Source organism: Camelina sativa, chromosome 16, assembly GCF_030686135.1.
Source record: "Camelina sativa cultivar CO46 ecotype springtype chromosome 16, ASM3068613v1".
NCBI classification, from domain to species: Eukaryota; Viridiplantae; Streptophyta; class Magnoliopsida; order Brassicales; family Brassicaceae; genus Camelina; species Camelina sativa.
The window spans coordinates 2,631,809-2,653,513 of NC_141895.1; the positions used below are offsets into that span (position 1 = coordinate 2,631,809).

Here is a 21,705-nt window from a genome sequence, read left to right on the forward strand (position 1 = left end):
CATATTATTTTAAATTAATTTAACGCATTACAGCACACGAACAAACTCTTATATCATTTGTCGTATCAGAAATGCAAGTCTAATATATGTAAGTAAATCAAATTCTCAATAAAATTGTATGGATCATCAATCCAACAATTCATGAATTTTGGTATACACACGCACACTAGGTTGAGTTAATAGTGTGACATTTTTTTTGTTAATACAAAGAGAGATGATTACGAAGAATTGTCTTCGAGATTATGACCAAAATGTCCTCTCTAGGTTATAGAAACTCACGAGCTATAAATTATTGGTCAACAAATACATGCGTGTGCGTCTATATATATAACATAGATGCAGAGAATAAACATCTTTGCTGGTATCTTTGGCTTGTACCCAAACCAATCTTTGACTTCAAAATTAAATAAAAATAATCATCGGATAATGCATAGTGGGAAGAGACCTCTTTCACCAGAATCAATGGCCGGAAATAGAGAAGAGAAAGAAGAAACGTTGTGTGGTTGCTCAACTTTGTCGGAGTCTGATGTGTCTGCTTTTGTCTCTGAACTCACTGATCAACCCATCCCACCATCCATGGATCAATCATCTTCTCTTACTCTTCAAGGTAATCTCATCAGATCCATTTTCCTATTATTCTAATATACTTGATTATAGTTTGTGTGATTGCCTTTTCCATTGGTGATTCTCTTTTCACAAACATAGGAACGATTCAATCTTGTAATTTGTAACATTGGTAGTCCCTTAAATGGCAGCCCTTGATCAAATGGAGATCTAATATAATATATGGCCACAATGTATTAGTATAACACAATTCATCATTGTGAATGTTGATGGTTCAATTTTGGTCATGTTTTGGTTGAGATAACTAGGCAGCCAAAGTTAATTTAGACTTGAAACATAAGGGACAAAATTTTTAAATGGTCGAACTTATTTTGTATCGTGAAATGATAGGAGATACTTTAGTACATGTAGTTAATTACCAGTTAAGAGAAAAAAAAATGTTGGTTTGGCCTAATGTATAGATCTCACCTGTAGACGAGGGGAATAAAAAGAAGAAGGAGATGTAGAATGATCATATCGTATGTGATTTTCAAAACGCACATTAATAATAATCTTTTTTTTTTGTGCAACTAATAATAACTTTAACAAATGCTTGTATACCTATAGCTTATGTTACATCCATATCATAGGCATGCATGCACGTCTACCATCTTTAATTCACTGTTAAACCCGACCAAAGTGTGAAGTACTACTTACAGTTTTCATCATTTTCTTACAGAACAAAGTAACTTGAGACAACGAAACTACAGAGGTGTGAGGCAAAGACCGTGGGGAAAATGGGCGGCCGAGATTCGTGACCCGAACAAGGCAGCTCGTGTGTGGCTTGGGACGTTTGACACTGCAGAAGAGGCCGCCTTAGCTTATGATAAAGCTGCATTTGAGTTTAGAGGCCACAAGGCCAAGCTTAATTTCCCGGAGAACATTCGTATCAACTCTACTCAACTTATCTATCCATCAACTGCTACGTCCCATGCTAGCATTATCGTGACGCCACCTCCAGCTATTGCTCCTGACATGCTTCTCGATCAATACGGCCAATTTCAATCTAGAAATTGCGATTATGGTGCCAACTTATCATTGACTATGTCTTCTTCTACGTCGTCATCTTTGAACCATCAAGGAGATAGACAAAATTTGGAGGATGATGAAACCGTGAAGAACATTAGTATCCACAAACGAAGAAAATAGCATATTAATGGCATTATATGCCTCTCCGAACAAGTTATATCAAACGCATTAACCGTTGATGTAATCCGACGGCTTTGATCCTCTAAGCCATTACTTAATCTCTTTACGACTTCCTTTTGGTAGTCTTTAAAGAGTCTATGGAGTGCATATAGCTAGGATTCAGGCCTTATGGATGCAAAATAATCTTAAGCACCCTGAATATGCAAGAAGGGATGAAGAAGACTTGGAGAAAAAGAAAGATATGTCTTGGACAACGTCCTGATCGGTCAAGTCGACCAACGGATAGACCGCCTGGATATATATGTAATGTAAGTATACACATAAGTATATTTTTTATATCACGTATGAAAGAGATAAAACTATTCAAAAATATTGAGAGTTACACATGAGTGTGTTCGAATTTCCATAACATAAGATATACATTTTAAAAATGTATACTTATAAACTGCATTTACATCTAAGTCTTATCAAGTGCACATATAATTTTTAATGGGTTGTAAAAAATGAATATTGCTTGCTGGTAATAAAGAAAGAAATATTTGTGGAAGTTTTCCATGCATGGTTGAGTGGTTTGATCAAGATTTCATTAATATTTCTACATTAGATATGAGGTTCGAGTCATAATGAACACAATTTCTTGTACTTAATGGTAACAGTATTGCTTTCATACGGCATGAGTCACTGGTTCAAATCATTAATGGTGCAAAGTTTACCGGAAGGTCCAGAGTGTCGCGTGCAAAGCTATTCGTCGTAATCTCGTGTCTTGTTGAGAGAACATGAGGAAGAAACATGATTTTTTAAAAAGATAAACTAAATGTAATCTATGATAATAAGTAATATTGGTAAAATATTAACCATATTTATTTAAATGGGGTAACTCAATTAAATCTATTTATTACTGTAAATGGAGTTTGACACTAATAAATGAGTATCCATTCAACCCATTATGTTTTTTTATCATCTTTACTAAAAATTTAATATATTAAAAAGTTAAACCATATTTATTTAAATGGGGTAACTCAATTAAATCTATTTATTAAATGGAGTTTGACACTAATAAATGAGTATCCATTTATTAAATGGGGTAACTCAATTAAATATATTTATTAAATGGAGTTTGACATTAAAAATATTCAACATCTTAAAAACAAAAATAATAGAGTATTAAATACATTAAAAACTATGGACAATTGTCATAAATACCACTAAAATAGGTTTTTATTCCAAAAATACCACAATTTAGTTTTTTTTTTCAAAGATACCACTAAAATGTAATTTTTTCCAAAAATACCACATGATTTAATTAAAGTTCTAATACTAAAACTAATTCCTAAATTCTAAATACTAAACCCTACCCCTAAAAACTATACCCTAAAACTAAATGTGTCAACCCAAACCTAAAAAAAAAATTGACATCCTTAAAAATCAATTTTTGTGTTTGTGGTAATTTTGGAAAAAAAAATTTGTGGTATTTTTGAAAAAAAAAAAAATGTGGTATTTTTGGAAAAAAAAAACTTTTTTTTGTGGTATTTAAAGGAATTTCTCTAAAACTAAAGTACTCAATTTTAGAGGCAAAAATATATAAAAGATAAGAAAGGCTTAGTTTTTACCGTTATTTCTGCTATTTGCTTTAAATTGTAGGCGTTTGTGTCTATTAGAAGAGGTGCAGACAAAATGGTGGGGAGACTTGTCTGAGAGCATTTGCATCGGCGTATGAATGGGCTGTCCGATGCAATTAAATGATTTAATTTAAATCTAAATTCGACATATATCGAAGGAACGTTCCTTCATAGGGGACATTTCTTTCTCCGTCCTTCGTTACACGTGTCTGCGTGTGAGATGTTTGTGTTATTTCTCCGACTTGTTTTGCCGGCAAAAGCATCCAACCCCAACGAGTTCGGTCCAAAACCCCTGTTTTGTCTGCGGCTGCGGCTTTGCATACATCGAGCAACGATAGTTCTTGGTGTCATCATGATTCACTGTCTGGAGAGTTTCTTGATTTTCCTGAAACCCACGCGGCGATTCAAAACAGCAGTCATGTAGAGGATGGTGGCATTGGTGCTGCGTTTGATGACATTCAAAAACGAAGTGATTGGCATGATTGGGCTGACCACTTGATCACCGATGAAGATCCGATTGTTCAGCAGCAACCTTCGCCATCCGTGGAGTTACGACCTATTAGCACAACATCTTCAAATAGCAATAACGGAACGGGCAAGGCTCGTATGCGTTGGACTCCAGAGCTTCACGAGGCTTTTGTTGAGGCTGTCAACAGTCTTGGTGGCGGTGAAAGTGAGCATTTGTTTTTCTTTGCTTTCACATAGACTTTGTATTGGTTAACTCTTTGTTTCTTCTGGTTAACTCATATTTTTACGCAGGAGCTACTCCTAAAGGTGTACCGAAGATAATGAAAGTTGAATGATCCACTTGAAGAAGCAAAGAGAATCATGGACAACCAATGCTCATACCAAAAATTGAAGGACCAAAAATAAGAATAAAATATTTGAAGGACCAAAAATTGTCCTTCACCGATGCACATGGCCTGAGTTAATCAAAGGTTTACTTGTTGACTTGTTTCTTCCACTTGGAATTAGAATGCAAATAGAAAACCTTTTTAAAATTTTAACATACGGTGACATGTTTTTTCACTCATCAATGCGATTCACTTTATATTATCACACAACATCCAATGGAATTAATAATAAAATTTTACCAGATCATCAACAATTATTTTAGAAAAGTTGCATTAAATCCCTTTAAAATATAATCATCAGAATCTCGTAAAAATTAATAAAAATTCCACTAAATCAAAATCTTTAGAATTAAAGAAACAATTTGTAGATCTTTTACATTCTTTAAAAATCTGTATCTTATTATTTTTTTATTTTTTTCAGCAACTATAAGGAATCAGCTCAAATCTCTAACTTATCTCTCTAATTCAATTGAATTAGATCTGTTATATTATTGTGTTCAATATAACCCTTCCTATATAAACTCAAATATCAGATCCAATACATATCAACCCTCTTCGTTTGCCTAATTTTCGCAAAGAAATTGAATACAATAAGCAAAGTATATAGATATGATGAACTCAAACAAAACAAGCTTCTTCTTGGTTATGTTTCTTCTATCTGCCTTATGTAAGTTCCTCGCTCATACACAATATTAGTATGTATTTAACTATTTACAAAGAAACACACACATGTATGTTCATGTTTGTAATGAATATAACATGTAAGGTGATTTCCTGTTTCTTGAATGGATTTTTCTAAACATAAGAACAAAAAGATCTAATGTTGATTCAAACAAATGCTATTTTCAAACTACTAAAAAAAAAAAATACATTCATGTTGATTGTCCAAGCAGCCAGTTTTTGATTATATTTTAATTTGATGTTATTTTTTAGGATATATAAAACTATACTTTTTTTTAATGGTTTTTCATATCAGTTTGTTTTTTTTGTTCGATTTAAATAGAAAAGATTGATCTAAAATTAAACACTTACAATTTTTGTTTGTTTTCTTTTGGATTATTTTATATTTTGAAGTTATGACGACGACAGAAAGCAAAAGATGTCACAAAGACTCAGATTGCAAAAACGCAGTGTCATGTGCAATACCTCCTGCCTGCCTATATGGGGGTTGCGCTTGTACAATGATGCGGTCTTTCTCTGCTTGTAAACTTATGTGTGCACAACAAGGCAAAAACACCAATCCTGATTTTAGTCATTGTGTTTGCGGCGATAAGTAAGACAAAATATATTTATATTGATAATATAATTCGCAAATTGTTTGCTGCGTTTATAATAAAAAAGGGTTTTTTAGCAAAACAATACATTTTGGAAACATAATAGGTTTTATAGTACAGTTACTATTTAAAACTAGAAAAATCCCCCATATGTACTGTGTGTGTAATATAGATGGTATGAGATAGAGAAAATGTGGGGTTGAGTCCAAATGTGCAAAATTACAAGTAAGGGTCTCCTTGTTTTTAGATTTGTTTTTTTTTTTTTTTTTTCATCACATTCATCTTTTTCTAATTATTCAAATATTTATTAATATATCTTTTGTTTCCAAATTTTTTCCACATAAAAAAATCTATGTTTTTTTCTTAATAATTTGATATGCATTTTGTTTGATGATTTTATTCGACAATATTAAATATTTTTTTACATCTTTGTATCCGTACACTTTTTTAAGTATACAGATGTTTATACACCTTATTAAGTGTACAGATGCATATACACATTATTAAGTGTACAAATGTAATTTGTTTAATACTTAGAGTTTCAAATGTGTGTACTGCAATGGTTTTGTAAAAATTACATATGTACACTTAATAATGTGTACAGACATTTGTACACTTGTGTCTAAACATATGTACACTTGTGTCTAAACATATGTACACTTAATAATGTGTACAAGCATGTGTACACTTAATAAGGTGTATAGATATTTGTACACTTAAAAATGTGTATGGATACAAAAGATGTATCTAATATATTTAAAAATTATTAAACAAATTTCATATCAAATTGTAAAGAAAAATATAGATTTTGTGTATCTATGAAGTTTTCTATAAAAAAATATATCAATAATTATTTGAGAAATCAAAAAATAGGGAAAAAAAGAAAAGTACAATGGCAGCAAATGTAATTAATAAAACTGTTGAATGGCAAAAAAGAAAAAGAAAACAAAGGAACAGTGTCAAATGTAGATTTCTCTAATTGTAAATAGTAAGTGTATCATTTTGATAATTATATTTAAAAAACGTATCAAAACTCCAATTAATAGTCATTCCAGCAAAGCGTATCTGTTGTTTGGACAGTGCCCACTTTCTCTTGGGTCAATTAGGTGTCAATAGCACTAAGGCCTTGACAATTACCATTTTTGGTAAATATTAGCTAAGCGTCAGCCTAACTTTTCTAGTAACAATTTATACACCGGAATGAAAAAAGTGTGGGTTCTAGATGATCCCAAGAAACATATGAGAGAGCCTACAAGCGAAGAAGAAATTCTGATATATATTTTTAAGAAGAATCTGGTGGAACATGTTAAAAATTATTTACAATGGGATATGATGCATCCATCTAAAACCTCTCAATGGATGTTCAATATTACTAATATTAATCACAACATACTCGGAACACAACATGTCAACCTGTAACACTCTCTAACTTGGCAATAGTCTCACAAAAGTAACATAAGACACAACCATTACTCACGGGTAGCCATCGAGCACGCCTTTGAGTAGGTTTAACCCTTCCGCAGATATGCTCCGCCTCACCCGTGACTGCATTCGGATCTCTATCCTCTGTGGAGGATCCTGAGAGAAGCATACAACAATCACTGTTAAATTGTCACAGGTGTTTCGTTTAAGGGCCTCCCTCACTAGCTCTCTAGAGCATCTCTCTGGATCATTATGAATCATCAGTTCCTTCCTTGCGATTGTCACAGCGCACTGACTGCTCATCACATCCCACAGACCGTCACATCCCATTATCAAGAACTCATCGTCTTCACTTAGGTCCGTCTCTTGCAACTCTGGCTCTGGGCTTAGAGGACAAGCAGAGCCTTTGGGACCTTTCATGTGCCAGTCTCCAATGGCACGTGCAACTGATAGTTGCCCGTTGAGGTAGCCATCATACACAACTCCACCTAACTTTTCTATTCTTACTTTCTCGGCGGTGCAGTTTGGTTTGTGATCTTTGGACAACTCAATTGCTCTACCTCTTCTCCCCAGTACTGCTCGGCAATCACCAGCATTTGCTATTATCAACCTCCTGCAAATCAAGAATGTAGCAATTCTATTCAAAATCAAATCAAAGCTACAAAGAAACATGGTAAAACAGACCGTTACATAAGTCTTTACAATAAAGGTGAAAGTAAGTAAGTACACAAACCACCTTATTCTTTTATCTTATACACACATGCAACCTGATAAGTATTGATGATTTCACAGGTGATAACATATATAACTGCCTAAGTTCATAAATACGAATTTAAATGTCCTTACCTTCCAAAAATAAAAGCTGTAAGCGCAGTGGTCCCAGAAGAGATGTCAAGAGAAGAATCATCTGCAAATTCATAATCAGCTTTTAAGAAAGCACTCTTAATTGCCTTCTTTACGCATAGTGGGAAGGAGGAGTCCTCTACAATGAATCTCAGTATGTTCTTTCTAACAAAGTGTGCTGCATCTGTACCACCGTGGCCATCAAATACCTGCCAAAGGACACCATCAACAATGTTATAGACTTTTTCTAAATTAATACCCTTGGAAAAGAAGAATCAGGGTCATGACTCACCCCATAGAAGGCTCCAAGAGAAGAACATCCAACAGCTGAACCAAGATGATCAACAAGATCATCGATGCAAATGTGTTCATCTTCCATGAACTGTTTTGCCCCTTGCTCAGCACAACTTCCTGATCGGTATACAGGAAGAAAATCTGAGTTTTCATCAAGTGACTTCATAGCCAAATTACAAACATCCACATCCTGCACACAAACAGAAACAAGTCACATCATTCGAATCCCATTGCAACAAGAAGAAAAAGTAAAAAACAGAAATTGTGGGTTAATAAAAATTACCGTACTGGCTGTAACCTGCAGCCTAGTAGCAGTGCTTGTGAGGTGCCTGGGAGGTTTTCGTTTACTTATCTGCTTAGTATCATCTAAGTTCTCTAAAGTATCATCAATTTCTGTTGCAGAAGAAGCATTATTATCCTTGTCGAAATCTCCCTCAAGAACCGTTAACAAAGGTGAAAAATCCATACTCAGCTCTGAGTTCTTCTCTGAATCATATAAAAAACTATTGTAGTTTTCAGCAACAATTCCTCTCGTGATAGCGTTTTCAAGTCTGTTGCTTTCCAAGGACTTCCTTTATTCCCACTAGATCTAAGATCAATACAACCCAACTTATAAAGGATCAAACTTCGTGAGAAACAAACTTCACCAAAGACCTTGACAACTACAGAAAAAAAAAAGACCTTCCTTCCAAAAAGATCAATTCCAGATTTTGATAAAATACCCTAAAACCAGCAGATCCTTGATCTTGATCAAAACGGTACCCAGCAGACTCAACAAATGAAGAAAGTGAAGGAATCCAATAACCCACCACAGAAACAATCCAAAGCTTCTACAACTCCAATTAAGCACCAAATCAAGCTCTCAAACACAACTCTGTTATAGAACTAGCCTCTTCTTCAAGGGTTTTAAAAAATAAAAACTTTTTTTTCTCAGGTCAGATCAAGAAATCGATGATCCAGTATAACCAAAACCCGAATCAGAATTTACCAGAAGCCCTCTTTCAACAAAACCCACCTCACAAAATGATAGAAAAATACAAGAAAATCTTGAAGCAGGTTGAGAATTCAGAAAGATAACCAAAACTACAGAAGCAAAAAAACAAAAAAGCTCTATGATTTCTCACAGTTGATGATTCTCGTGTTACCCGTCAGATCTTTTCGAAGAAATTCTCGAAAACCCAGAAAAAATGTTTTGGCGTTTAAAGAAGAGAATTGACGAAAGACAATTTTCCAAAAGCTTTCTTTGAGAGAGAAAGAGAGAGAGAAGCTTTTTTGTTTGTCTCGTTTGTTTGGTATTTGGTTGGTCACCGGCGATTCCAGGTAATCTCTTGGATCGTCTATCTGTCAAACCGGAGATATCCTACCGACACGTGTCTCTAAATCAACGGCTACAGATTACTTTGACCGGGTGGTACCGCCACCCAGTCCTAACCGTTAGATCTCTAAGATAATTAAACTTAACGGTCAAGATCTAAATCATGCAATCTCCCTTTTGTCTTTCCCAATGGGCGATAGATTCCCGCCATCCACGTGTCGTAATTACATACGTTGCAGCTAATATTGCGGCTATGTTCACATTACCGGGTAATTTATTTCCGGTTTAGGAAGGGCGTTACCCGATACCGGTAGAGGTATCAAAATTGAATTGGTAGTTACTGGGTTAGTTGTTGGACATCATAATTCATTCCATTCATACTGATGGAATAAGCATATTGTAATTTTGCAATTATCATTTACTAGACTTTTATTAAAAGTAAAAAATTGGTAATGATTAAAATTAGAAACTTTCGATGCTCTAAAGAGTCTAGGACTAACAAAACCTATGGTAGTTCCAAAGATGATTATGTAGTTGAATGTTTCTATTTTGATGATTGTTGATATTTTTATTTGTCTACCCTAGTGGAAATCATATATATTGGGGCTAATATCTTATCCCTTAGGGATTTGTTCATTGTTAGCAAGCTAGGGGAGACACTTGTTGTTATGACTCAGCTTTGTACATTATTCTAAAGATTCTTTTCAAGATTATCACCTTTCTTTATAGTATGTTTTTTTGTGTCTATAATATTATAAGTTTTAATTAGAGGACTAACATTACACCTCGCCTCCGTTTGATGAAACATGTTTGGTTAGAGAGAGAGAGGGTAAAGTTTTCCAATGTGAATTCTTGAAACTTCTTGTTGAATCTACCACACAAAGTAAATTACATGTTTGTTAATTGATAGTTGTTAAGGAATTGACTTTTTAAGTACATTTCTATATTTTCTAATTCTATCAATCACCACAACTTGGGCTAAACAATATGTCACGAAATGACGTATGAGAGTATTCTTGACCAAACATTCTTTTTACAAATTTTGGCATATAATTCGTTAGCAAATTCTGTTGTTTAGAAGAGAATATATATAACGTGGGTGTTAATGTTGTAAGTTGGCCAAAAACTCTTAGACTTAACATCTATTTATTGATTTAGATTGGATCATAACCAATTAACCATGGATTAGAGGAGACAAAACAAAAACAAAAACAAGTCAATTATTACAAAGCGTCAAAAAATCACAATGGGAGAGTTCCATTAATTGAAAATAGAAGAAACAAAAACATTTTCAACCCTTTTTCAAAAAAAAAAAGAGAAACGTTTTGTTTTGATATTTGATTAAGTTTATGAATAATGAGTGGTTCACTTCTTAGCTTGTTGATTAGCGGAATCTATGGCGGAGGGAGCACCACTACCGGACAGGGTCGGTGCGTCGGTTGTGCCGCCGCCTTGGCCAGGCTTAACATCTTGGTGACCAGAAGTCCCATAAGCGTTCTTCTTGTAATCTTCTATATCCTCATACTTTGTGTACGGACTGGTTTCTAGTGGCAACTCTTGTTTCTCATCTCTCTTCGACATATTTCTTGAATTTAAGGTTAGCTTTTTTTGTTCCTTCTTTTGTGAAGACAATATCTTTGGACAAAAAAAAGAAGAGTAAATTACTTATGGAAGACGTGAATTAACTTTGTCCAAAGAAATTGCACAAAATTAGCCAAAGAACTAGGGAGTGTCTTTGACTAGGTAATTTTCTCATTTGATTAACAACATTATAACTGATACATTTTCACACCTAAAATTAAAAACCTATAATGTAAAAGAATACAACCAAATTTATAAGTTATACCATGAAAAAATTACATAATTGTGCTCCTTCATCATAAGAAAAATCCAACACATGTATGAATCCTTCTTCCAGCATCTGTCTACTAACCAAACAAACCAAATCCTTTGTCTCTTCAATCCTCGGATGCATTGTATCTCCTACAACAAAAACATGGAACTGATTCTTCAGCTCGATCCAACTGCAACCTACTTCTTTGTTCACCCCGTTTTCCTTCATGACTTTCCAAATCCGTTCCACATCTCTCATCCGCCCTAAAGCCGTGTAAATGCCTGACAATTGCACATACGTTGACGATTCTCTAGATCCAAGGGCGATGAGCTTCTCTCCTGCATAAGCTCCTAGCTCACAATTCCCATGGTTCTTACATGCGCTTAATAGTATCCGCCAAAGGCATAAACCGTGATCGATACTAGCTGATTCAATGAACTCTTTTGCCTCTTTGAGCTGTCCTGCACGGCTCAGCAGATCAACCATACAAGCATAGTGGTCTACTTTTGGATCAATCCCGTACTGATCAGACATCATATGGAAATAAGACCAGCCTCTCTCTACAAACCCTTTATGGCTACACGCTGATATAATGTTCACGAAAGTGACATCGTCTGGTTCCGTTCCTTCTACTAACATCTCCTCAAACAGTTCTAAAGCCTCGTCTCCTTGTCCGTTATGGGACAAGCCTGAGATCATTGCGTTCCAAGACACAACATCTTTATTGGGAGTTCTTCTGAAGACAAGGTTCCCATCTTCTAAAACCCCGCACTTTGAGTACATTGTAGAAAGTGCGCTTCCAATTGGAACTTCAAGCCCAAACCCGTGCTTGATTGTGTGGCCATGTACTTGCTTTCCGAGCTCCAAGGTAGCTAGAGAGGAGCAAGCTTTTAGAATGCTTGCCATAGTTGGTTCGTTTGGGATAATACCTTGTGTCTTCATTCCACGGTACAGAACGAGAGCCTCTTCGTTATCTGAGTTTTGAACATACCCGCTTATAATCGATGTCCAAAGAGCGACATCACGCTCTTGTAGACAATCAAACCCTTTCCTGGCATCTGCTAGACAACCACCTTTCCCATACATGTCAACCAAAGCTGTAGTCGCAAATAAATGTCTTTCATATCCCAATTTTAACAAGAAAGAATGAAGTTGTTTCCCTTCTTCTACATAGCAAATGTCACTGCATGCATTAAGAACCCCAACAATCGTGTATTCGCTGGGCTTGATTCCAGCAGAAAACATTCTCGAGAAAAGCTTTACTGCTTCAAGTGATTCCCCATTCTGAGAATAACCAGTGACCATTGCAGACCATGTAATCGAGTTTCTGTCACCAGACGAGTCAAACATCTTGCATGCCTCAGTCAAGCTCTCGCACTTTGAATACATTGTAACAAGTGCATTACTCAAAGCTACAAACCCGAGCAACCCATTTTTAACTGTGATGCAATGGATTTGCCTGCCGAGGCCTACATATTCGGTTTCAGCAAGTGAGCTAAGAACCGCAGTGAAGACATAGTCACTATCACTTTCGTCTTCCTTTTCTCTAAGAAACAAATTGAAAACTTTAACTGCCTCTTCAACACGTCCTCTTGTAGCATAACCAGAAACCATAGTAGACCACGTATATGTATTTCTTTCAGGCATCAAGGCAAACACTTTAAGTCCATCTTGGACTAAGCCCGCTTTACAGTACATGCCCACCAAAGAAGTGTCAACATATATATCCCCAAAACTTGACATTTTGACCACAAGCGCGTGAGCCTGCCTCCCAACTGTACAACTTTGAAGACTCGACTCAGCCTTAAAAATCCCGGCAAGGGTATAAGCATTTGGCAGTATATTTTGCGCTCTCATATTTCGAAACAGCTGCATAACAGTGTGGGAGCTGGAGGTACCACCGTTCTGAGAGTATCCAGTGATGAGACTGTTCCAGGACACAACATCCTTGCAAATTATAGCGTTGAAGATGGAGTGAGCTTTGGGTAATTGTCCGCATTTAGCGTAAAAATTGACAAGGACATTGGCATGCTGGGTGCATGTTGATGTACCCGTTCTGATGATCTGTGCATGAACTGCACGTCCAGCCACAAGGTTCCTTTTCTGTGAATGATGAGTCAGTTCTTTTAATAACGTGGAAGTATGAGTGAACGAGTTGAGTTCTGTTTGAAAGGTACTTGGATGCATTGCTTTGACTGTCATAGAACATTGTTTGTCCCTGCACAGGATGATAGTAAGGAATGCAATATTCATATCATCAGGTATTAAATAATAGGTGAACATAATCTAGGAACAAAAGTGTCAAAGAAATGGAAAGGAAAAGTACTCACCGAGTCGTTGGTTCTAGACCAGAGTGTTCTTCCAATCCAGGTTTCTGTCTAATTGCTAAACTCTGACCATTATGAATTAAAATCAATATAAATGGTACTAAAAGATAATCCAAATCTCATAAAACATACAGATACAGAGGTATTTATGTACCTCTCTGTCTAAATCAGTGAAAAGGCCAATACTTCCAACTCCATAAATATCTTTCTCAATTTTCTTCTTTATTGCTGTCAATCACACAAGAAACAGCCTTCAAAAACAAAAGTACTTCTAGAGCGCATGACAAACCACTCACATATAGCCTAACGCTGAAGTATACAGCCCCACGAAACCCAAAAAGTCTACTTTGGAATTCATCCTTGTTCATTTGTGAGAAACTTCAGCAATTTTTAGAAAAACAAAGATAAATAATAGTGATTCAAATCTCTTAGACATGATTTGCTTAAACTATGCCAATTTCATTCCTACATCCACATATGCTTCTGCTAACGCCACATCATATCCTAAGTTTCAAAATTGCCATTTTGAGCACCGCAATGATAATCCTTGAAAAGTTGTGCCTTTATTCAGTAAGTTCTAGAAACTCCTAAATGATATAGCCCGAACTCATTTCCAAATAAAAATGCATGACAGATGTTATAAAAAGTAAACACAACTTACCCTTCATGGCAGGAGCTTTGATCATCGATTTCAACACCTCTTGGGGCAGTCTGAACATAAGAATTCCAACATTAGTGGTGCAAGTTCAACTCAACTCCAAATTACTTAACACTGCTATCTCTGATTGATAGTTCAAACTACTCAACAATGCACTTATATTTCAGAACGATTCGATACTTCAATATTTCAAAAACTATTAAGCAAAACTGAAAACTGGGAAAATTCCGGATAGACATATCAAACCAGAGATTTTTAACAAGAAAGCAATCATACCTAGAGAAAGAACGGTACTTTTACTTTGACAGGTATCTCTTAGGCATTTGATCGAACATGTTGTATGCAGAAATAAATATTTTTAGAAGAACAAAGCAATGCCAACCTCCTTCGGTTTAGCTCAACTTATGACTAGTAGAAGGGGAAGAAAGTAGCAACGGCTGCGAAATGGTGACGACGGCGACAAACTCGAAACCACGGTTACGTTGTGACTTGTGAAGATGACAAAATTAGGGCGTAATTTTTAAAATTCAAGGTTTTAAACTGACTGGTGCAATAGAACAAACAAAAGCTGATTTTAACCGAAATAAAATTGAACAAAACCAGTTTGGTCGGTGATTTCGGTATTGTCCATTTACCAAAACCGAGCCGATAAGCTAATATGGCTCATGTTTTTGCAGTGTGTCATTTTGATAAGATGGTACAAAATCGCACTAATTGTAACAAAACACATACAACAAACATTTACATAAACAATTGATTTACTTTTTTTTTAAACCTATATTTGAGTAAGCCGGTTAAGTGAAAGTAGTGTCTTTGACCGGTTTAGGGACCGCTTAAATTGTCACCAGGTTTACGAGATTGATCTCCTTCCTTAACATCAACACTAGCCGTGATGTTGGCCGGAGCAGACTCTATATCGGCGACGGTTCTAGGTCGGAGATTAGGCATTGGAGACTGCATTTGACCTGACGTTTCACTCTTTTTCTTTGCATTCTTATGCCAATTCTTTAACGCCTTTGATGTTTGCTCATCAAACACTGATCGCTTCATCGTTGATCCCATCTGAAAAAAAAAAAAAAAACAAGTAATTAAAATCTCTAGAGTGATTTACAATGAAGAATAAACGTTTTGACATACCTGAGTAACAAGAGCGTAAAGAGGAAGTGTGATGTAACTGCATAGAAATTGTACTCCCACCCTACATTTTACAAACTCAAATAAAGATTCTTGTAGCTCAAGAAAACCAAATTTCACGAAAGAAGGTGGGAAGTTGTTGATGAATTTAGTACTCACCCGAGAGCCACACGTATGATTATGAGCGCGAAATGGTGATGAAAACAGGACCGTAACCCGAACTCATACTGCAACAATGGAAGGAGAGCTAGTGAGACAAGGAGACATACATAATGGGTAAAGAGAGGTGTGTGTTGTATTTGTTTACCCATATCCAGAAGAAGTAGGTGATCTCAAAGGCATTCTGAACAATCAAGTAAGCTGATTAATTAGACCATAGAAAAATACATACTTTTTTCAATCTTTTCATTTTATAAGAGGCGATTAGTTATACCTGGAAGAGAATGAAGTGGATGATATGGAGGACTAAGGCAGGACGACTTAACCAGAAATGCCGGTCAGAGACATTGACAAGTGGCATCCCTTGTATCACCGCGTGTCTCTCCTGAATCTCCAACGCCATGTCTGATATGATGGCCTGAAGCTTGGTTCCTATAGCTAATGTCAACTTCAAACCAAACACAATTAGTTGGTTTTTTCTCCTCTCTATATTGCTCTTTCAATGGAAGCAAAAGAGAGATAAGGTGGATTTGGTCACTTACAACTGGTGGAATCATGGTGATCACAGCAGTAACATACCACCCTAAAATAGTATACGAGAACAATTAGATTTCTAAGCTCCGTATATATGTTACAGAATATTATAACACAATATATAAAAAGACTAACCGTGAACATCAAAGAGTAGAAAGAGCATAACAAAGGCCCATAGCTCGGGTCTGCATTACCGGAATGATATGTAAAATTGTATTGTATTAGAAAACGATGAAGAAATATGAGTGTGAGTGTAAGAAAGAACAAGTGTTAAGAGGTACCTTATTCCCACGACTACCTTAAAGTCGTCTTCCAGTGACCTTTTGATATATTTTTGAAAATTAAACTTCATCCCGGGTGCCAAATGGACCTAAGTAACAGAGGATTTTGGAAACAAGTCTCAAACAAGTTTTTGAGAAGTTAAAGATTGGTTTTGCATGATTTCAAGGAACTTACACTTATGAACCCATGACGCATCGTCAAATAATCAGATTTTCTGACAGATCTCAGCATTTGACGAAAGAAGCACATCTACAAAAAAGAGTAACAATGAAATTCTCTCTTGCTACTAGATAGGTAGTAGAAACAAGAGATGGAGTAAACTGTAAAGAAGCACACAAACAGAATCTTACAACGTAGAAGGAGAATCTATTTTTGGCCCATGGATTGACATGCTCTCTAACAAATGATGTCTCGTGTGTTAGCCTAAATCTTGAAGGGTCTGTATATTACATGCATCAAAGCAAAAACAAATTGATTTTCCTGTTTTTAATAAATGTGATTGGCATCTGAGACTATAACCACAAATGATCTAACCATTCATCATTTCGTGTTCATGTATGACTTCTTCCTCCCATACTTTCCATCCACGAATCTGCATTATAATGACTCCAACCCAAACAATCAAAATCTCACAAGCACATACACACTGCAACAGCCTTAAATTTAAACATCATATACCTTTGCTCTTCCAAGCATCATGGTAATAGCACTATAAATGACATGAAACACAGCCAAGAAGAATATGAAGATATGCACTTGATGCAACGCATTGAGTGATATAAGCGGCACATAACCCTGCAAACATTTAAATCAGTCTTTCTTCATCAATTTCAACCATTTTGTCTAATTAAGCCAAAAAGAAAAGGAAGTTTTAAACCTTTTTGCACTCAGCTGGAGCAGCATCGGCTAAAACACGGCGTTGTAAGTGTTCGGTACTCTTTGGCTTCTTATAGTCACCACTTGGACCATCGTACGGACCACAAAAGGACATCGCATGGCCGTATCTTGAAGCAACACACAAGCTCGCTATGTAGTTTTGTCCAAATGTTAGTAGCAGAGAAATGAATCCTAAAACCATTAGCTCTGCAAAATCAGGAACACAATAGTCAAAACGTTTTAACTTTCAACGCACGGAAACAAAAAAAAAAAAAAAAAAAAACAATTTCGAAGGTTTTCTAGAGTTTGGTACCGTTCTTGATCTTTTGAAGAGCTTCGTACAAAGCTTTTTTCCTTCTTTCCGTGAAAACCTATAAACAAAGGATCAATGGGTGAATCATTATGTATAAAACCATATTGTCTTGAATATTTTGTGGTAGATTTGTGTTTTTTTATATACCTCTCCGATTTTGTGGATCATGAGCTCTAGAACGATAGAGATTAAGATGATAACGCCACAAACAGTGGACACGGCCATGTCGGAGTCTGATCGAGCTCTCTAGGGCCTTCTCCAGAAGTGCTACCACCTCCTCCTCCAGCCATTTTTTTAAAACGGAATTGTTAATGTACCTTTGTCTTATGTGCTTTCTTTACGATCATCAGTTTCAAATATTTTACGGCCAAGAAACGGCGGGATATCTCCGTCGTTCCGGGAGACGGTGATGGCGATTTTCTGTTTTTTTTTTTTGTTTTTTTTAATATATTTTTTTGGGTTTCTTTCTTTTCTTGTTTTGGAGAATTTGCTCTGTTTTTTTCCATTGTAGTTCTAATGGTTTTGAATCGGAAATGTCGGGAGATGAACGAATTTGCGGATTTATGGGAAATTTGAAAAGAAAGTTAATCAGGAAAAGAAAAAAAAAGGGAGAAAAAAAAACATTATGAATATTTATGGGAAATTTGAAAAGAAAGTTAATCAGGAAAAGAAAAAAAAAGGGAGAAAAAAAAACATTATGAAAACAAAAAAACGCCGTTGCGGGGGATCGAACCCGGGTGACAGGCGGAAATACTTACCACTATACTGCAACGACTTTGTTGATAAGTTCACCTTAAGTATATATTTAGATATAACCATAATATGCGTTTTCTGAGAAACTGAGAACGCCAGATAAGAAGAAACCCTAATTTCTATGTACATCGATCTGCAGAAACAATGGAGAAGATGTTGGATCTTCCAAGGAAATAGAGATATTCTCTAGGGTTCCGGTAAAATCAATGAGAGAAGAGCCGCGTCGAAATACGAGACCACTTTTTGAATGGGAGTTTCCTTTGTTGACGAGGAGAAGAGCCGCGTCGTGGTTTTTGATGGAAATAAAGATTCAACGAACGTTGTTTCTTGGCTGCGTGCTCTTATGTTCCAAGTTCAATGTGTGCTTTTGACTCTTGCATTACACAACCAGAGTGTTCTCGGGAAAATTACACAACCATCTTGGATCTGATGGGATTGAAATTTTATACACTTTTGTATCAACTCTCCTTATATACTATTAGGGAAGCAAGATGTGTATCATGCGGATCAAGTAATATGGACGGTAAAGTCCGTTAACGAAGTGAAGCCCAACCTGAAGAATAGTCTAGATCTTTATATTACTTCTTGTGCAAGCTATTTCCTTATGTGTGTAGGAAAGTTTACATTATGTTGCTTTAGCAATATGTCAAAGCTAATCACTATATATATGTATGCCTTAATCTTATGAAAGACAACTCAATAAAACTATTCTATTTCTATAATATTTGTCATGGTATCAGAGCCATGACAAATATTTGTGATTGCTTGTTGGGCCACCCCGTGGATGTTGTTCCCACATATGCTCACGCTTCAGATGGTCATGCCTGAGCGTGAGAGGGGGTGTTAGTGTAATATATCCCACATCGAAAATATGTAAAGGATTTAAGTAATATATAAAAAGGTTAGAGCTTCTCCACTCATTGCCAATTGGTTTTGAGTTAGAAGCCCATATTAAAGCCCGAATTTATCATGGTATCAGAGCAGGCGATCTTGTGAATCTAAAGGTTTTCTAAATTCCGCTGTGATAACTTTGTGATCCTAATGATCATGAAAGGTGATGACGTTGAAGATGATGGTGAGGGAGACGACACAGATGATGTCCGTGAAGCAAATGATGCTTTGACGTCCACATGATTGTTTCATAATTATTTCTTTATTATTATAAGTTAACGTTTTGGTTTTATTCATAGTTCTTGGGTTGGTTTAGCACAAGTATTGGTGAGATTTTTTAATGTTTTAAGGGTTTGGGTTTTCACAAATAGTTATTTATATTTATGGGATTTATTCTTGAGTCTAGAATATTTCTTATATTTTCTTTTAGTTTCCTTTATTATGGGGGAGTTTGGTTATGGTTTAACCATTAGGGGAGTTGGGAGTTTATTGGAACGCTTATGTTTATGTTATTATTAGTCCAATTTGTGGACTGTCCTAGATAAGGACAATTGTTTGTGGAGCTGTAGGAGTTGCGCCCATGGGATGTTATTATTCTCTTTTACCAAAACTGAAGACGAGCTGAAGTTCCATCCCTCTTCTCAAGATTGAAGTTTATAACCTGAGGATTTTGTTGACATGATTTGTCCATCCTCGACAAAATATCTACGACATAGGTGTTCTGCTTTATGGTTTCATAGTTTGCGTTTGCTTTTTGCGTCACACCTTTGTCGTGCGGGAGAGTATTAGGGAAGCAAGATGTGTATCATGCGGACCAAGTAATATGGACAGTAAAGTACGTTAATGAAGTGAAGCCCAACCCGAAGAATAGTCTAGATCTTTATATTACTTCTTGTGCAAGCTATTTCCTTATGTGTAGGAAAGTTTACATTATGTTGCTTTAGCAATATGTCAAAGTTAACCACTATATATATGTATTTATGCCTTAATCTTATGAAAGACAACTCAATAAAACTACTTTATTTCAATAATATTTGTCATATACCTAATCAGATCCACGATTCACTAGCAGATCCACGATTCACTACTTATTCTCTTTTCTAAGACCTGGCAAGTGATCTGCAACATCACTCTACCAGTTTTTTTCTCGTGGCGACACCATTTATTTTTGCTATTTTGATGACTTTCCGATGAATTAATTATACATTTTTTAAAAAGTCTGTTCTTATATTATCATTATTTTCCTACCACTAAACTAACAAAACTCTCATTGCCAAGCAAAGTAACAAAGAGAGAGAAGAAACAAAACTCGAATGCAAATAAAGATGTTGGTGGTCTACAAGAGGTTTCTAATGGAATCTAGCAAACACCGGGCGCGCGTTAGCATTGCACAATGCGCAGGACAGAGCTGGCTTATTTATTTATTTTTATTTTTAATATATATTTTTTTAAAATTAGGAGGAGTTCGGGCCTCGGCCTTAATTTCTCTCATTGTCCGGACCAGCCTTTGTTAATATTTTGGGTTTGATTGGTAACTTTCAACCGCCTCATTTGCAAACGAACCGCCTTGAAGGTTACCAATCAACATGGCGATTGGAAGAAGCGGTTGGAGTAGGTGGTTGGAAAAGATGGTTGAAAAAAGTGGTTGGAAGGGGGAAAACGGGCGGTTGCCAACCGCCCCAAAAACAAGGTGGTTCGTTTGCAAACGAGGTTGTTGGATTTTTAAAAAAATTATTTAAATTTTTAAAAATAATATTCATATATATTATTTTCTAAAGGAATTTATAAAAATAGAATTTTTTTTTCAAAATGATTTCATAATTTAATTTATTTTATATTATTTGTTATAAATAACTTGTTTACTATATTTAACCACTCATTTTAATTTATCCACTTTTTTCTTCCATCTTTTCTAACTGCCTTCTTTCTAACTACCTTCTTTACAACCGCTGAAAATTTTTTAACCGCCTCGTTTAAATGGTGTTACCAATCGGAGCCTTTATGACATGATGTAAAGCGTCCCTCCCACATGGAATCGAACTAGAGAGCACAAAGATCCAACTCCTACACTTAAACCACTAGCCGAACGCACGGGTGGTAGAGTTGGCTTATTGTTCCCTGGATTGCTCTTATTGGGTGGCAATCTTGTAACAGTTAGCATGTTAATAAGCTTGATTAGAGCTCATTAAATTGGATTCAAGAATGTTGCAAATATAATTATGCCAAGTATTATTTTAAACGGTTGGCCTTTTTGGGGCTACGAAAATGCCAGATGGGGTGATTCATTTTGTTAAGTATAAGCTACTGGGTATAGTATTAAGCATTGCACGTGGATACATATTAAGTCTTTTTGTTTGATGAACACAAGTTCCTTGACAACTTGAAGCACACACATGATGAAGGCATGCTTCATTTGAAGAATGTTTCCTTGTAACTTAAATAAAGGAGTCTTCTTCTCTTCCTATGTTTAAATATCAAGCAGGAAAAAAAAGTAAAACTGTAGATACGGTATTTTCCTAGAAAAAAAAAGTAAAAAACATAAAGAAATCAATTATGTCCCTGAGACGTTAT

At 35.7% G+C, this 21,705-nt stretch overlaps 4 protein-coding genes, 1 long non-coding RNA gene and 1 pseudogene across 9 annotated transcripts; 2 read left to right on the plus strand and 4 right to left on the minus strand.

The window, feature by feature from the left end:
- Positions 1-315: 315 nt before the first annotated feature.
- Positions 316-4,226, plus strand: LOC104749496 (ethylene-responsive transcription factor ERF112-like). 2 transcript variants are annotated; one of them, XM_087491437.1, is made up of 4 exons: positions 316-607; positions 1,283-2,060; positions 3,394-4,044; positions 4,131-4,226. In XM_087491437.1, the coding sequence occupies exons 1-2, from the start codon at positions 337-339 to the stop codon at positions 1,750-1,752; spliced, it is 741 nt and encodes a 246-aa protein (XP_087347563.1). In that variant the 5' UTR covers positions 316-336; the 3' UTR covers positions 1,753-2,060; positions 3,394-4,044; positions 4,131-4,226. The 2 variants fall into 2 exon arrangements, with proteins under 2 accessions (XP_087347563.1, XP_087347562.1); XM_087491436.1 differs by lacking the exons at positions 3,394-4,044; positions 4,131-4,226 and adding an exon at positions 2,409-2,749 and having other exon boundaries at positions 334-607.
- Positions 4,227-4,647: 421 nt separating this feature from the next.
- Positions 4,648-5,581, plus strand: LOC147925055 (uncharacterized). Its single transcript, XR_015584489.1, has 2 exons — positions 4,648-4,892; positions 5,300-5,581. It is a non-coding gene; the product is annotated as an uncharacterized LOC147925055 (long non-coding RNA).
- A 1,171-nt stretch (positions 5,582-6,752) lies between these two features.
- Positions 6,753-9,502, minus strand: LOC104749497 (putative protein phosphatase 2C 27). Its single transcript, XM_010471139.3, has 4 exons — positions 8,342-9,502; positions 8,057-8,248; positions 7,768-7,973; positions 6,753-7,534 (listed from the first exon to the last, which is right to left on the minus strand). The coding sequence occupies exons 1-4, from the start codon at positions 8,522-8,524 to the stop codon at positions 6,973-6,975; spliced, it is 1,143 nt and encodes a 380-aa protein (XP_010469441.1). The 5' UTR covers positions 8,525-9,502; the 3' UTR covers positions 6,753-6,972.
- Positions 9,503-10,502: 1,000 nt separating this feature from the next.
- LOC104749498 (uncharacterized) lies at positions 10,503-11,034 on the minus strand. Its single transcript, XM_010471140.3, has one exon. The coding sequence runs from the start codon at positions 10,952-10,954 to the stop codon at positions 10,739-10,741; it is 216 nt and encodes a 71-aa protein (XP_010469442.1). The 5' UTR covers positions 10,955-11,034; the 3' UTR covers positions 10,503-10,738.
- A 73-nt stretch (positions 11,035-11,107) lies between these two features.
- LOC104749499 (pentatricopeptide repeat-containing protein At2g33680) lies at positions 11,108-14,922 on the minus strand. Of its 3 annotated transcripts, none has more exons than XM_010471141.3 (5): positions 14,469-14,922; positions 14,196-14,245; positions 13,689-13,762; positions 13,538-13,599; positions 11,108-13,425 (listed from the first exon to the last, which is right to left on the minus strand). In XM_010471141.3, exons 2-5 carry the CDS (start codon positions 14,218-14,220, stop codon positions 11,214-11,216), a joined length of 2,373 nt encoding a protein of 790 aa, XP_010469443.1. In that variant the 5' UTR covers positions 14,221-14,245; positions 14,469-14,922; the 3' UTR covers positions 11,108-11,213. The 3 variants fall into 3 exon arrangements, with proteins under 3 accessions (XP_010469443.1, XP_087349598.1, XP_019093162.1); XM_087493472.1 differs by having other exon boundaries at positions 14,575-14,880; XM_019237617.2 differs by lacking the exon at positions 14,469-14,922 and having other exon boundaries at positions 14,196-14,253.
- LOC104749501 (MLO-like protein 5) lies at positions 14,748-17,918 on the minus strand (annotated as a pseudogene). Its single transcript, XR_015585446.1, has 15 exons — positions 17,638-17,918; positions 17,491-17,548; positions 17,179-17,384; positions 16,980-17,096; positions 16,836-16,893; positions 16,652-16,740; positions 16,476-16,550; positions 16,301-16,389; positions 16,155-16,204; positions 16,028-16,068; positions 15,760-15,933; positions 15,634-15,669; positions 15,486-15,553; positions 15,330-15,390; positions 14,748-15,254 (listed from the first exon to the last, which is right to left on the minus strand). The product of XR_015585446.1 is annotated as an MLO-like protein 5 (transcript).
- Positions 17,919-21,705: the final 3,787 nt, after the last annotated feature.